Raw genomic sequence first — 17,424 nt, 5'->3', positions numbered from 1 at the left:
TTGTGATATTGTTTAAAACCGCGTTGCAATGTATATCCTTTAGTATGTTTAGTTCATGGAAAATGTAGGTTTGTATTGTTAATTGATTAATTAATTAGGGTTAATTGTTCTGAGGGGAGGGGCTAGCCCTACAAAAGGAGCCTCTCTCCAGTCTCTAAGGGGGATTTTTTGGATTGAGCTGTGGATGGGGCAGCATTGACATATGAACACAGTGGCCTCCATCATTCTGCAGCATTGAAGGTCCCCAAGAACACAGTGGCCTCCATCATTCTGCAGCATTGAAGGTCCCCAAGAACACAGTGGTCTCCATCATTCTGCAGCATTGAAGGTCCCCAACAACACAGTGGTCTCCATCATTCTTAAATGGAAGAAGTTTGGAACCACCAAGACTCTTCCTGGAGTTGGCCGCCCAGCCAAACAGAGTAATCGGGAGAGAAGGGCCTTGGTCAGGAAGGTGACCAAGAACCCCCATGGTCAGTCTGACAGAGCTCTAGAGTTCCTCTGTGGAGATGGGAGAACATTCCAGAAGGACAAACATCTCTGCAGCACTCCACCAATCCGGCCTTTATGGTAGAGTGGCCAAACGGAAGCCACTCCTCAGTAAAAGGCACATGACAGCCCACTTGGAGTTTGCCAAAAGGCACCTAAAGGACTCTCAGACCATGAGAAACAAGATTCTCTGGTCTGATGAAACCAATATTAAACTCTTTGGCCTGAATGCAAAGCGTCACATCTGGAGGAAACCGTCACATCTGGAGGCAGCATCATGCTGTGGGGATATTTTTCAACAGCAGGGACTGAGAGACTAGTCAGGATTGAGGGATAGATGAACAGAACAAAGTACAGAGAGATCCTTGATGAAAACCTGCTCCAGAGCTCTCAGGACCTCAGACTGGGTTGAAGGTTCACCTTCCAACAGGACAACGACCCTAAGCACACAGCCAAGACAACGCAGGAGTGGCTTCGGAACAAGTCTCAATGTCCTTGAGTGACCCAGCCAGAGCCCGGAGCCTGGACGCTCCCCATCCATCCTGACAGAGCTTGAGAGGGTCTGCTGAGAAGAATGTGAGAAACTCCCCAAATTCAGGTGTTCCAAGCTTGTAGCATCATACCCAAGAAGACTGGAGGCTGTAATCGCTGCCAAAGGTCCTTCAACAAAGTACTGAGTAAAGGGTCTGAATACTTATGTAAATCAGTTTTTATTATTATAAATTCACAAACAAAATAGTTTTTGCTTTGTCATTATAGTGTATTGTGTGTAGATTGATGAGGAAAAAATACAATTAGTCAATTTGATAATAAGGCTGTAACTTAACAAAATTTGGAAAAAGTCAAGGGGTCTGAAAACTTTCCGAGCCAGTTAGGCTAAACACCCGTTGTGAAGCAGATGAATGTGCTGAATTTTAAGACGTTATTTGGCCACTTCAGTTGTGATACAAAACATATAGGCCAGGCTACTACATGAGATGTGCGACTATGATTAGAAAAAGTTGCAAAAAAAAAAAAGTACACATTGCTTCTTGCCTTACTCTGGGCTAATATTGTCACCCATCAGACTATTCTTGACTTAATCTTGTATTTACATAAATTATTTAGTGCATGTGTGAAATTTGTTTGGATTTCGAAATGGACCATTATCATGCACCTGTCTCAAAACAGGGGCAGCGGGAAAAATACATGTCATCTATGCACTTAAAGAGACTGGAGGACGATTTTCCCGCGGTTCATTTTCATGGCAGCCAGGTAGGCTATACTCCAGTTGTAAAGAGAAGCAATGTGCTTAATATTAGGAAAGTTGAGAAATAAATAAAGTAGGCCTATAGAAAGCTGATGGGATCCTCCTCTTTTTATTAGAGGCCATCACTCTGTTTTCTCTCGCAATTGCATGGCCTACAGAACTCTTGCGCAACATGAGCTCATGGGCTCTCAAGAAGTGCTTGATTAGATTTTCAATCAAACACTATGTCTGTGCCACGTGGGTGTGTGACCTAGCTGTTCAGACAGCATAGCAGGAGATCCCTTACCTTAGTTTTGTCATCTACTACACGGAGACCGTCTGCTGAGACCCATAGCACCGCTCTCACTGCCTTCTTCCCTGCCTGCAGACAAAAAGACACACAGATGACAGAGACAGAAACAGAGATGAGAAAGAGACAGAAACAGAGATGAGAAAGAGACCGGGAGAGTTACAGAGATGAGAGAGACACACATATGTCATGCACAAACACAAATCCCAACCTGGAAACAGAGGAAAAACTGAAAGTCAAACACTGTAAAGGAAGGTTAGGAGAGAGTCATGAGTAGGTGTTGAGTACCCAGACTGGAATGAGGAAGAGAGGAAGTCATGAGTAGGTGTTGTGTTGTGAGTACCCAGACTGGAATGAGGAAGAGAGGAAGTCATGAGTAGGTGTGAGTACCCAGACTGGAATGAGGAAGTCATGAGTAGGTGTGAGTACCCAGACTGGAATGAGGAAGAAAAAGGAAGTCATGAGTAGGTGTTGTGAGTACCCAGACTGGAATGAGGAAGTCATGAGTAGGTGTTGTGAGTACCCAGACTGGAATGAGGAAGTCATGAGTAGGTGTTGTGAGTACCCAGACTGGAATGAGGAAGTCATGAGTAGGTGTTGTGAGTACCCAGACTGGAATGAGGAAGTCATGAGTAGGTGTTGTGAGTACCCAGACTGGAATGAGGAAGAAAGTTGACTACAACAAAGCAACTGAAACAATGGCCAACCAGTTCCTTAAGTTAAATAACACACCGAGACAGAGACGGTACACACAGGACAGGCTAAGTCATTCACACAGGTCTCGTCTTGATCCTTCTCTGATGGAAGAAGAGCTGGTGAGACACACACACACACACACACACACACACCTCCAGGTAGTTTGTTGGTGAGGTCCCAGACAGTTCCTGGTGGCCTGGCCCAGTAGTACAGTCAGCCATAATCAGAGAGTGAGGGGGTTATATTAAGGGCAAGGAAAGAGACAGGCACTTGGCCTTCACACACAAAAGCACAACTTACTTTAGTAAAGAAGCCCTTGAAGAATTTCCTGTCCTGTTGTGGGATTGGTACAGGAGAAGGTGGGTGGGGAGGGGGGACAAGGACGCACAATGTTACCGATGACCGATGGCTACATTTAGAATGTCCAGGTGAGGGTATAGGTGTATGTGTGTGGGTGGGTGGAAGACAGGTGTGTATGCCTTTGTTTATGGGGGGAAGGAGGGGTTGGAGGAGTGAAGCTTGATTAGGAATGAGTGAGTGAGTGAGTGAAGCGATAGATGGATGAATAGAGGGATCCAGTTTGAGGGGAGTAAGGTGAATCATATTGGAAGGTGAATCATATTGTAAAGGTGAATCATATTGTAAAGGTGAATCATATTGGAAGGTGAATCATATTGGAAGGTGATTCATCTGGGATTCATATTGGCGTTGAGGAGTTTACCACAGTCACTGGCTTCATTAATAAGTGCCTCGAGTCATCCCCACAGTGACCGTACATATCCCAACCAGAAGCCATGGATTACAGGCAACATCTACACTGAGCTAAAGGCTAGAGCTGCTGCTTTCAAGGAGCGGGACAATAAGTCTGACACTTATAAGAAATCCCACTGCAACCTGATGCTCGTCAGATGTGGCAGGGCTTGAAAACTGACGCGAGCCTACCAGACGAGCTAAATGCCTTCTATACTCGCTTCAAGGCAAGCAACACTGAACCACGCATGAGAGCACCAGCTGTTCCCGGACGACTGTGTGATCACGCTCTCCGTAGCCGATGTGGGTAAGACCTTTAACAGGTTAATATTCACAAGACAGATTACCAGGACCCACGCGTACTCAGAGCATGTGCTGACAGCTGGCAAGCGTCTTCACTGTCATGTTTCAACCTCTCCCTGTCCGAGTCTGTAATACCAACAAACAGACCACCATAGTCCCCGCGGCCAAGAACACCAAGGTAACCTGTCTAAGTGACTATGCTTTGAAAGGCTGGTCATGGATCATATAAAGATAGATTAGATAGTATTGCATTAATCCCCTGGAGGGGAAATGTGACTGCAACAACCAATACCAGTAAATAGACCATAAAAAAACACAACATGGACACAGTTTTTTTGTATATCCATTGATGATGTGTCTAAGTGTGTTAAAAAGCCTCATGGTAAGAAGGATCGGCGCAAATGTTCTGTTTTGGCCCTGAGTAAAATAAATCTGTCATCGCACTGTGATGCTCCAGGTACTGTGGAGGAGGTGGCTAGTGGTGGTTATATCACTGTGATGCTCCAGGTACTGTGGAGGGGCTGGCTAGTGGTGGTTATATCACTGTGATGCTCCAGGTACTGTGGAGGAGGTGACTGTGGTGGTTATATCACTGTGAGTGGTGGTTATATCACTGTGATGCTCCAGGTACTGTGGAGGAGGTGACTAGTGGTGGTTATATCACTGTGATGCTCCAGGTACTGTGGAGGAGGTGACTAGTGGTGGTTATATCAGTGATGCTCCAGGTACTGTGGAGGAGGTGACTAGTGGTGGTTATATCACTGTGATGCTCCAGGTACTGTGGAGGAGGTGACTAGTGGTGGTTATATCACTGTGATGCTCCAGGTGACTAGTGGTGGTTATATCACTGTGATGAGGTACTGTGGAGGAGGTGACTAGTGGTGGTTATATCACTGTGATGCTCCAGGTACTGTGGAGGAGGTGACTAGTGGTGGTTATATCACTGTGACTAGTGGTGGTTATATCACTGTGATGCTCCAGGTACTGTGGAGGAGGTGGCTAGTGGTGGTTATATCACTGTGATGCTCCAGGTACTGTGGAGGAGGTGACTAGTGGTGGTTATATCACTGTGATGCTCCAGGTACTGTGGAGGAGGTGACTAGTGGTGGTTATATCACTGTGATGCTCCAGGTACTGTGGAGGAGGTGACTAGTGGTGGTTATATCACTGTTACTAGTGTTGGTTATATCACTGATGCTCCAGGTACTGTGGAGGAGGTGGCTAGTGGTGGTTATATCACTGTGATGCTCCAGGTACTGTGGAGGAGGTGACTAGTGGTGGTTATATCACTGTGATGCTCCAGGTACTGTGGAGGAGGTGACTAGTGGTGGTTATATCACTGATGCTCCAGGTACTGTGGAGGAGGTGACTAGTGGTGGTTATATCACTGTGATGCTCCAGGTACTGTGGAGGAGGTGACTAGTGGTGGTTATATCACTGTGACTAGTGGTGGTTATATCACTGTGGAGGAGGTGGCTAGTGGTGGTTATATCACTGTGATGCTCCAGGTACTGTGGAGGGGCTGGCTAGTGTTTGCCACCATAATTCTAATCTCTGAGGACCAATTTATCCAGCACGGGCTCTAGTTCGTCCTGCTTGGTGCCGATGGTAGATCCAGCGTTCTTGATCATTTTGTTTAGCCTGTTTGCAGCCTCCATCGTGATGTTACACCCCCAGCAGATTGCAATGTAAAACAGGACACTAAGCCACAACACTATTAAAAAAACACGGAGCATTTCTTAGCAGACTGTCGACGGATCGGAGCTACCTTAAGAAGAATAGCCTTTGCTGAGCCTTCTTAAAAACCACGGTGGTGTTCTCTGTCCATCGCAACTGGATCCTAGACTTCCTGACGGGCGGCCCCCAGGTGGTGAAGGTAGGCAACACCACATCCGCCATGCTGACCCTTAACATGGGCGCCCCTCAGGGGTACGTGCTTAGTCCCCTTCTGTACTCCCTGTTCACCAACGACTGATTGGCCATGCACGACTCCAACGCCATCATTACATGTTGTTGGAGATAAGCCTGATCGCCGACAACGATGAGACAGTCTATAGGGAGGAGGTCAGAGACCTGGCAGTGTGGTGCCAGGAGAACCTCCGCATCAACGTCAGCAGGTTAAAAAGGAGATTATCGTGGACTACAGGAAACGGAGGGCAGGGCACGCCACCATTCACATCGACAGGGCTGTAGTGGAGTGGGTCGAGAGCATCCTGAAGTCACCTCTTCACTGTTGACGTTGAGACTGGTGTTTTGTGGGTACTATTTAATGAAGCTGCCAGTTGAGGACTTGTGAGGCGTCTGTTTCTCAAACTAGACAATAAAGTACCTGTCCTCTTGCTCAGTTGTGCACCGGAGCCTCCCACTCCTTGTTCTATTCTGGTTAGAGACAGTTTGCGCTGTTCTGCGAAGGGAGTAGTACACAGCGTTGTACGAGATCTTTCCTTTTCTTGGCAATTTCTCACATGGAATAGCCTTCATTTCTCAGAACAAGGGTTCGGAGTCTGCCTCCCAAATGAGGCAGGGCAGCTCTCCTAGACAGAGTCACCCTCCCAAATGAGGCAGGGCTGCGCTCCTAGACAGAGTCACCCTTTCTGTCCCAACACTCCCAAATGAGGCAGGGCAGCGCTCCTAGACAGAGTCACCTTCCCAAATGAGGCAGGGCTGCTCTCCTAGACAGAGTCACCCTTTCTGTCCCAACACTGCTGGTCTTTTTAACTCCTCTGGAACCTACAGAGAGGGATAGAAGTAGCGAGGCTACACGTGTGTCTGGGTGACAGGTCTTCCCCATGCCTGTCCCCCTTGGGCTCAGTGAAGCTACACATCTGTCTGGGTGACAGGTCTTCCCCGTGCCTGTCCCGTGCCTGTCCCCCATGGCTGTCCCCCCTGGGCTCAGTGAAGCTACACATCTGTCTGGGTGACAGGTCTTCCCCATGCCTGTCCCCCCTGGGCTCAGTGAAGCTACACATCTGGGTTCAACAGATGGCCAGACGGGATAGTACCGCCAGACCCTCAAACCTGGAGAACCAGACTACAGTACACTGGGTGGAGTAGCAGTACCTCAGACCTGTACAACCAGACTACAGTACACTGGGTGGAGTAGCAGTACCTCAGACCTGTAGAACCAGACTACAGTACACTGGGTGGAGTAGCAGTACCTCAGACCTGGAGAACCAGACTACAGTACACTGGGTGGAGTACCAGTACCTCAGACCTGGAGAACCAGACTACAGTACACTGGGTGGAGTACCAGTACCTCAGACCTGGAGAACCAGACTACAGTACACTGGGTGGAGTACCAGTACCTCAGACCTGTAGAACCAGACTACAGTACACTGGGTGGAGTAGCAGTACCTCAGACCTGGAGAACCAGACTACAGTACACTGGGTGGAGTAGCAGTACCTCAGACCTGGAGAACCAGACTACAGTACACTGGGTGGAGTACCAGGGTCAGACCCTGACCGATACAGAGGACGACTGGCTAGAAACACACTAGGGTCAGACCCTGACCGATACAGAGGACGACTGGCTAGAAACACACTAGGGTCAGACCCTGACCGATACAGAGGAAGACTGGCTAGAAACACACTAGGGTCAGACCCTGACCGATACAGAGGACGACTGGCTAGAAACACACTAGGGTCAGACCCTGACCGATACAGAGGAAGACTGGCTAGAAACACACTAGGGTCAGACCCTGACCGATACAGGGGAAGACTGGCTAGAAACACACTAGGGTCAGACCCTGACCGATACAGGGAAGACTGGCTAGAAACACACTAGGGTCAGACCCTGACCGATACAGGGAAGACTGGCTAGAAACACACTAGGGTCAGACCCTGACCGATACAGGGAAGACTGGCTAGAAACACACTAGGGTCAGACCCTGACCGATACAGGGAAGACTGGCTAGAAACACACTGGGTCAGACCCTGACCGATACAGAGGAACTGGCTAGAAACACACTAGGGTCAGACCCTGACCGATACAGGGAAGACTGGCTAGAAACACACTAGGGTCAGACCCTGACCGATACAGGGAAGACTGGCTAGAAACACACTAGGGTCAGACCCTGACCGATACAGGGAAGACTGGCTAGAAACACACTAGGGTCAGACCCTGACCGATACAGGGAAGACTGGCTAGAAACACACTAGGGTCAGACCCTGACCGATACAGGGAAGACTGGCTAGAAACACACTAGGGTCAGACCCTGACCGATACAGGGAAGACTGGCTAGAAACACACTAGGGTCAGACCCTGACCGATACAGACTGGCTAGAAACACACTAGGGTCAGACCTGGCTGACCGATCAGGGTGAAGACTGGCTAGAAACACACTGGGTCAGACCCTGACCGATACAGAGGAAGACTGGCTAGAAACACACTAGGGTCAGACCCTGACCGATACAGGGAAGACTGGCTAGAGACCCCTGACCGATACAGGGAAGACTGGCTAGAAACACACTAGGGTCAGACCCTGACCGATACAGGGGAAGACTGGCTAGAAACACACTAGGGTCAGACCCTGACCTATAGAGGAGGGCTCAGAGGACGACTGGCTAGAAACACACTAGGGTCAGACCCTGACCGATACAGAGGAAGACTGGCTAGAAACACACTAGGGTCAGACCCTGACCGATACAGGGGAAGACTGGCTAGAAACACACTGGCAGACCCTGACCGATACAGAGAAGACTGGCTAGAAACACACTAGGGTCAGACCCTGACCGATACAGGGAAGACTGGCTAGAAACACACTAGGGTCAGACCCTGACCGATACAGAGGAAGACTGGCTAGAAACACACTAGGGTCAGACCCTGACCGATACAGAGGAAGACTGGCTAGAAACACACTAGGGTCAGACCCTGACCGATACAGGGGAAGACTGGCTAGAAACACACTAGGGAATGGAAGGATACTAGCCACTTAACGACGCCACACGGTGAGAGACTACAAATAGACAAAATGGGGAATAGAGAGGAGGAGAGGAGGGCTCCCTGTTCTGGAGAGGAGGGCTCCCTGTTCTGGAGAGGAGGGCTCCCTGTTCTGGAGAGGAGGGCTCCCTGTTTTGGAGAGGAGAGGAGGGCTCCCTGTTTTGGAGAGGAGAGGAGGGCTCCCTGTTTGGAGAGGAGAGGAGGGCTCCCTGTTTTGGAGAGAGAGGAGGGCTCCCTGTTTTGGAGAGGAGAGGAGGGCTCCCTGTTTTGGAGAGGAGAGGAGGGCTCCCTGTTTTGGAGAGGAGGGCTCCCTGTTTTGGAGAGGAGAGGAGGGCTCCCTGTTTTGGAGAGGAGAGGAGGGCTCCCTGTTTTGGAGAGGAGGGCTCCCTGTTCTGGAGAGGAGAGGCTCCCTGTTCTGGAGAGGAGAGGAGGGCTCCCTGTTCTGGAGAGGAGAGGAGGGCTCCCTGTTCTGGAGAGGAGGGAGGGCTCCCTGTTCTGGAGAGGAGAGGAGGGCTCCTGTTCTGGAGAGGAGAGGAGGGCTCCCTGGAGAGGAGAGGAGGGCTCCCTGTTCTGGAGAGAGGAGGGCTCCCTGTTCTGGAGAGGAGAGGCTCCCTGTTCTGGAGAGGAGAGGAGGGCTCCCTGTTCTGGAGAGGAGGGCTCCCTGTTCTGGAGAGGAGAGGAGGGCTCCTGTTCTGGAGAGGAGGAGCTCCCTGTTCTGGAGAGGAGAGGAGGCTCCCTGTTCTGGAGAGGAGAGGGGGCTCCCTGTTCTGGAGAGGAGAGGAGGGCTCCCTGTTCTGGAGAGGAGAGGAGCTCCCTGTTCTGGAGAGGAGAGGAGGGCTCCCTGTTCTGGAGAGGAGAGGAGGGCTCCCTGTTCTGGAGAGGAGAGGAGCTCCCTGTTCTGGAGAGGAGAGGAGGGCTCCCTGTTCTGGAGAGGAGAGGAGGGCTCCCTGTTCTGGAGAGGAGAGGGGGCTCCCTGTTCTGGAGAGGAGAGGAGGGCTCCCTGTTCTGGAGAGGAGAGGAGGGCTCCCTGTTCTGGAGAGGAGAGGAGGGGCTCCCTGTTCTGGAGGAGAGGAGGGCTCCCTGTTCTGGAGAGGAGAGGAGGGCTCCCTGTTCTGGAGAGGAGAGGAGGGCTCCCTGTTCTGGAGAGGAGAGGAGGGCTCCCTGTTCTGGAGAGGAGAGGAGGGCTCCCTGTTCTGGAGAGGAGAGGAGGGCTCCCTGTTCTGGAGAGGAGAGGAGGGCTCCCTGTTCTGGAGAGGAGAGGAGGGCTCCTGTTCTGGAGAGGAGAGGAGGGCTCCCTGTTCTGGAGAGGAGAGGAGGGCTCCCTGTTCTGGAGAGGAGAGGAGGGCTCCCTGTTCTGGAGAGGAGAGGAGGGCTCCCTGTTCTGGAGAGCCCACAGGCCAACACAGAGCCTTCGTAAAGTATTCTGACCCCTTGACTTTTTCATATTTTGTTACATTACAGCCTTATTCTAAAATGGATTAAATTGTTCCCCTCCCCCCTCAATCTACACACAATAACCCATAATGACAAAGCAAAAACAGGTTTTTGAAAAATCACATTTACATAAGTATTCAGACCCTTTACTCAGTACTTTGTTGAAGCACCTTTTGGCAGCGATTACAGCTTCATGTCTTCTTGGGTGGGATTCTACAAGCTTGGCACACCTGTATTTGGGGAGTTTCTCCCATTCTTCTCTGCAGATCCTCTCAAGCTCTGTCAGGTTGGATGGGGAGCGTCGCTGCACAGCTATTTTCAGGTTTCTCCAGAGATGTTAGATCGGGTTCAAGTCCGGGCTCTGGCTGGGCCACTCAAGGACATTCAGAGACTTGTCCCGAAGCCACTCCTGCATTGTCTTGGCTGTGTGCTTAGGGTCGTTGTCCTGTTGGAAGGTGAACCTTCGCCCCAGTCGGAGGTCCTGAGCGCTCTGGAGCAGGTTTTCATCAAGGATCTCTCTGTACTTTGCTCCGTTCATCTTTGCCTCGATCCTGACTAGTCTCTCAGGTCCTGCCGCTTAAAAACATCCCCACATCATGATGTCTTTTACTGAGAAGTGGTTTCCGTCTGGCCACTCTACCATAAAGGCCAGATTGGTGGAGTGCTACAGAGATGGTTGTCCTTCTGGAAGGTTCTCATCTCCACAGAGGAACTCAAGAGCTCAGAGTGACCATGGGGTTCTTGGTCACCTCCCTGACTGACCAAGTCCCTTCTCCCCAGGCAGCCAGCTCTGGGAAGAGTCTTGGTGGTTCTAAACTTCTTCCATTTAAGAATGATGGAGGCCACTGTGTTCTTGGGGACCTTCAATGCTGCCGAAATGTTTTGGTACCCTTCCCCAGATCTGTGCCTCGACACAATCCTGTCTCTGAGCTCTACGGATAATTCCTTTGACCTCTTTGCTTGGTTTTTGCTCTGACATGAACTGTCAACTTGTGGGACCTTATATAGACAGGCGTGTGCCTTTCCAAATCATGTCCAATAAATAACATTTACCACAGGTGGACTCTAATCAAGTTGTAGAAACATCTCAAGGATGATCAATGGAAACAGGATGCACCTGAGCTCAATTTCGAGTCTCATAGCAAAGGGTCTGAATACGTAAGGTATTAAGTAGAAATAAGGTATTTCTATTTTACGTAGTTTTTTATACATTTGCAGAAATGTCTAAAAACCTGTTTTCGCTTTGTCATTATGGGGTGTGTGTGTAGTTTGATGAGGAAAAAATAAATGAAATCCATTTTAGAATAAATGTTTAATGTAACAAAAGGTGGAAAAAGTCAAGGGGCCTGAATACTTTGAAGGCTCTGTAGCTACGGGGGCTTATTTAAACATATGGTCCAGTGCGTGTGAGAGAGACAGACAGGAAGACAGACAGACAGGAAGACCTCTACCTACCGTCTTGAGCTGCTTCACTGCATCCTCACAGATGTGCATTCCTCTGGACTCCTCCACCTCTACATGACCCAGGTACTAGAGAGAGACAGAGCCAGAGAGAGAGACACACACGGAGAGAGACACACACAGAGAGAGACACACACAGAGAGAGACACACACAGAGAGAGACACACACAGAGAGAGACACACACAGAGAGAGACACACACAGAGAGAGACACACACAGAGAGAGACACACACAGAGAGAGACACACACAGAGAGAGACACACACAGAGAGAGACACACACAGAGAGAGACACACACACACAGAGAGAGAGAGAGAGAGACAGAGAGAGACAGAGAGAGACAGAGAGAGACAGAGAGAGACAGAGAGAGAGAGACAGAGAGAGAGAGACAGAGAGAGAGAGACAGAGAGAGAGAGAGACAGAGATAGAGTTAGTGACTCCGGTAGCAGAAACTGTGCCAGCATGTTGCGAGTGGTAACGTCCTCTTCCTGCTTCTCCCTCCCAGGGGGCCCCAAAAGGTCCCCGTGCCAACGGGTCCTTCCTGCTCCTGTGAATGACTGGATGAAGGTGTCTCAAATGAAAACATACTTTTGTCGAGGGCCCATAGGGATTAGGGTGCCATTTGGGATGCACTATAGGACTGGCTTCTGTAAGTTATATTAAAAGACAGTAGACTTGTGAGATGTACTGTTTATACCCTATACCGGGGTATTATGAAAAACCGACAGTGTGATTTTCAATACCGCTAAAACATTTATTTTGGGGGAGGGGGGTTGGGGTAACCGTTGCCTTGTAAGGGTGTGTGCTATGGTCACTGTTACTACCTATAAGTTTAGTATAAACTCTGTAACGGTACCCCCCTCCCCTCATGGACTCTGTAACGGTACCCCCCCCCCCTCATGGACTCTGTACCGGTTAGGCAGAAGGTTACCCCAGTGTGGTCAGGGTTAGGCAGAAGGTTACCAGTGTGGTCAGGGTTAGGCAGAAGGTTACCAGTGTGGTCAGGGTTAGGCAGAAGGTTACCAGTGTGGTCAGGGTTAGGCAGAAGGTTACCAGTGTGGTCAGGGTTAGGCAGAAGGTTACCAGTGTGGTCAGGGTTAGGCAGAAGGTTACCAGTGTGGTCAGGGTTAGGCAGAAGGTTACCAGTGTGGTCAGGGTTAGGCAGAAGGTTCCAGTGTGGTCAGGGTTAGGCAGAAGGTTACCAGTGTGGTCAGGGTTAGGCAGAAGGTTCCCAGTGTAGTCAGGGTTAGGCAGAAGGTTCCCAGTGTGGTCAGGGTTAGGCAGAAGGTTCCCAGTGTGGTCAGGGTTAAAGTCAGGGGTTTAGGCAGAAGGTTACCAGTGTAGTTAAAGTCAGGGGTTAGGCAGAAGGTTACCAGTGTGGTCAGGGTTAGGCAGAAGGTTCCCAGTGTGGTCAGGGTTAGGCAGAAGGTTCCCAGTGTGGTCAGGGTTAGGCAGAAGGTTCCCAGTGTGGTCAGGGTTAGGCAGAAGATTACCAGTGTGCTCAGGGTTAGGCAGAAGGTTACCAGTGTGGTCAGGGTTAGGCAGAAGGTTACCAGTGTGCTCAGGGTTAGGCAGAAGGTTACCAGTGTGGTCAGGGTTAGGCAGAAGGTTACCAGTGTAGTTAAAGTCAGGGTTAGGCAGAAGGTTACCAGTGTAGTTAAAGTCAGGGTTAGGCAGAAGGTTACCAGTGTAGTTAAAATCAGGGTTAGGCAGAAGGTTACCAGTGTAGTTGACTGTAGTGTGTGTGTGTGTGTGTGTGTTTAACAGGATGGTAGTTGACTGTAGTGTGTGTGTGTGTGTGTGTGTGTGTGTTTAACAGGATGGCTAGTTTTCTGAAAACAGAACAAATGGAACTGAAATGAACCACTCCCTGGTAACGTGGTGTACCAGTGTAGTTAAAGTCAGGGTTAACATCTGATTTTAAGAAGATAAATTGTAGAAATAGGCGGGGTTTAAGATTTTGTGGCTATGGTAACTAGTGACGACCGGCTCCACACAGGAAGTCCTTACCCTTCCCAACCCTTAGTGAACTCTCTCTCACACACAGCCTGTGACCCCCGCCCAACCACCAGCCACCTACACCCCCACCCTCCCTGTTCCACTAGGCTATGCCTCACAACTATGCCTCACAACCCCCCCCGTTTTGCCCTCAGAACAGCCTCAATTAGTCTGGGAACGTGGACTCTACAAGGTGTTGAGAGTGTTCCACACGGATGCTGGCCCATGTTGACGCCAAGGCTTCCCACAGTTGTGTCCAGTTGTCTGGATGTTCTTTGGGTGGGCGGACCATTCTAGAAACACACGGGAAACTGTTGAGTGTGAAAAACCCAGCAGCGTTGCAGTTCTTGACACAAACCGGTGCGCCTGGCACCTACTACCATACCCCGTACAAAAGACAATTAAATATTTTGTCTTCCCCATTCACCCTCTGAATGACACACACGAACAATCCATGTCTCAATTTGTCTCAAGGCTTAAAAATCCTTCTTTAACCACCTGTCTCCTCCCCTTCATCTACACTGATTGAAGTGGATTTAACAAGTGACATCAATAAGGGATCATATTTTTCACCTGGATTCACCTGGTCAGTCTGTCATGGAAAGAGCAGCTGTTCCTAATGTTTTGTGCACTCAGTGTATATCTCGATAATGAGTGGAAATAATTTAGAAATTCAAAATCACTTGGTGCTGATTTGCTGGTGTTTTTAGTCTTATGTAAAACAATGCTAAATAAAACCAAGAAAACTTGGGGGCCAAATAAATAAAATCACGATTTGGTCCCGTCAGTTGAGGAGGTGTTCTACCTCCCTGTACTATGTAGGACAGAGTAAAGAGGAAGGGTTGGTCCCACGTGACCAGGGAGTGGTCCATTACAGTTCCATTTGTTCTGTTTTCAGAAAGCTAACCGTCCTGTTAAACACACACACACACACACACACACACTACAGTCAACTACCGTCCTGTTAAACACACACACACTAGTCAACTACCATCCTGTTAAACACACACACACACACTACAGTCAACTACCATCCTGTTAAACACACACACACACACACACTACAGTCAACTACCATCCTGTTAAACACACACACACACTACAGTCAACTACCATCCTGTTAAACACACACACACACACACACACACTACATCCTGTTACACACACACACACACATACACACCACACACACACACTACAGTCAACTACCATCCTGTTAAACACACACACACACACACACACTACAGTCAACTACCATCCTGTTAAACACACACACACACACACACACTACAGTCAACTACCATCCTGTTAAACACACACACACACACACTAGTCAACTACCATCCTGTTAAACACACACACACACACTACAGTCAACTACCATCCTGTTAAACACACACACACACACACTAGTCAACTACCATCCTGTTAAACACACACACACACACACACACACACACTACAGTCAACTACCATCCTGTTAAACACACACACACACTACAGTCAACTACCGTCCTGTTAAACACACACACACACACACACACACACTACAGTCAACTACCATCCTGTTAAACACACACACACACTACAGTCAACTACCATCCTGTTAAACACACACACACACACACACACTACAGTCAACTACCATCCTGTTAAACACACACACACACACACACTACAGTCAACTACCATCCTGTTACACACACACACTAGTCAACTACCATCCTGTTAAACACACACACACACACACACTACAGTCAACTACCATCCTGTTAAACACACACACACACACACAGTCACACTACACACATCCTGTTAAACACACACACACACACTACAGTCAACTACCATCCTGTTAAACACACACACACACACACTACAGTCAACTACCATCCTGTTAAACACACACACACTACAGTCAACTACCATCCTGTTAAACACACACACACACACACTACAGTCAACTACCGTCCTGTTAAACACACACACACACTACAGTCAACTACCGTCCTGTTAAACACACACACACACACACTACAGTCAACTACCATCCTGTTAAACACACACACACACACACACACTACAGTCAACTACCATCCTGTTAAACACACACACACACACACACACACTACAGTCAACTACCATCCTGTTAACACACACACTACAGTCAACTACCATCCTGTTACACACACACACACACAGTCAACTAACAGTCCTGTTACACACACACACACAGTCAACTACCATCCTGTTAAACACACACACACACAGTCCTGTTACACACACAACTACCATCCTGTTAAACACACACACACACACACACACACACACACACACAGTCCTGTTACACACACACACACACTCCAGTCCTGTTACACACACACACACACAGTCCTGTTACACACACACACACACACAGTCCTGTTACACACACACACACCAGTCCTGTTAAACACACACACACACACACTACCAGTCCTGTTAAACACACACACTCCAGTCACACCCAGTCCTGTTACACACACACACACACACTACAGTCAACTACCAGTCCTGTTAAACACACACACACACACAACTCCAGTCCTGTTAAACACACACACACACACACACACTACAGTCAACTACCAGTCCTGTTACACACACACACACACACACACACACACACAACTACCAGTCCTGTTACACACACACACACACAGTCTGTTACACACACACTACCATCCTGTTACACACACACACACACACTCCAGTCAACTAACAGTCCTGTTACACACACACACACTACCAGTCAACTACCATCCTGTTACACACACACACAGTCACACACACACACAACTACCAGTCCTGTTAAACACACACACACACACACACTACAGTCACACTACCATCCTGTTAAACACACACACACACTACAGTCAGTCCTGTTAAACACACACACACTCCAGTCCACACTACCAGTCCTGTTAAACACACACACACACACCAGTCAACTACCATCATGTTAAACACACACACACTACACAACTCCAGTCCTGTTACACACACACACACACACACTCCAGTCCTGTTACACTACCATCCTGTTAAACACACACTCCAGTCCTGTTACACACACACACACACACACACACACTCCAGTCCTGTCAACTACCAGTCCTGTTAAACACACACACACACACACACTCCAGTCAACTACCACTCCAGTCCTGTTAAACACACACACACACCAGTCCTGTTACACACACACACACACACCAGTCCTGTTACACACACACACACACCAGTCCTGTTACACACACACACACACACACACCAGTCCTGTTACACACACACACACACCAGTCCTGTTACACACACACACACACCAGTCCTGTTACACACACACACACACAGTCCTGTTACACACACACACACACACACTCCAGTCCTGTTACACACACACACACACACACACACCAGTCCTGTTACACACACACACACACACTCCAGTCCTGTTACACACACACTCCAGTCCTGTTACACACACACACTCCAGTCCTGTTACACACACACACACCAGTCCTGTTACACACACACACACAGTCCTGTCCACACACACACACACACACACACACACACACTCCAGTCCTGTTACACACACACACACACACACCCCAGTCCTGTTACACACACACACACACACACACTCCAGTCCTGTTACACACACACACACTCCAGTCCTGTTACACACACACACACACTCCAGTCCTGTTACACACACCTGTTACACACACACACAGTCCAGTCCTGTTACACACACACACACTCACCAGTC

The 17,424-nt window shown here is 49.0% G+C and overlaps 1 protein-coding gene across 3 annotated transcripts in view; it reads right to left on the bottom strand.

Annotated features, from left to right (window-relative positions):
• Positions 1 to 17,424, bottom strand: part of LOC112255833 (protein numb homolog) — a 90,145-nt gene that overhangs the window by 17,476 nt on the left and 55,245 nt on the right. For 2 of the 3 annotated variants that reach the window (XM_042325087.1, XM_042325088.1), the window contains 3 exons: positions 11,605 to 11,679; positions 3,024 to 3,056; positions 2,025 to 2,099 (listed from right to left, as the gene is read on the bottom strand). In XM_042325087.1, the coding sequence (XP_042181021.1) occupies positions 2,025 to 2,099; positions 3,024 to 3,056; positions 11,605 to 11,679 (183 nt within the window). The remainder of the gene's footprint in view (positions 1 to 2,024; positions 2,100 to 3,023; positions 3,057 to 11,604; positions 11,680 to 17,424) is intronic. The other variant, XM_042325090.1, reaches the window with a different exon arrangement.

Source organism: Oncorhynchus tshawytscha, linkage group LG08 (assembly GCF_018296145.1).
Source record: "Oncorhynchus tshawytscha isolate Ot180627B linkage group LG08, Otsh_v2.0, whole genome shotgun sequence".
NCBI lineage: Eukaryota > Metazoa > Chordata > Actinopteri > Salmoniformes > Salmonidae > Oncorhynchus > Oncorhynchus tshawytscha.
This window is presented reverse-complemented; position numbering and strand designations above follow the sequence as displayed.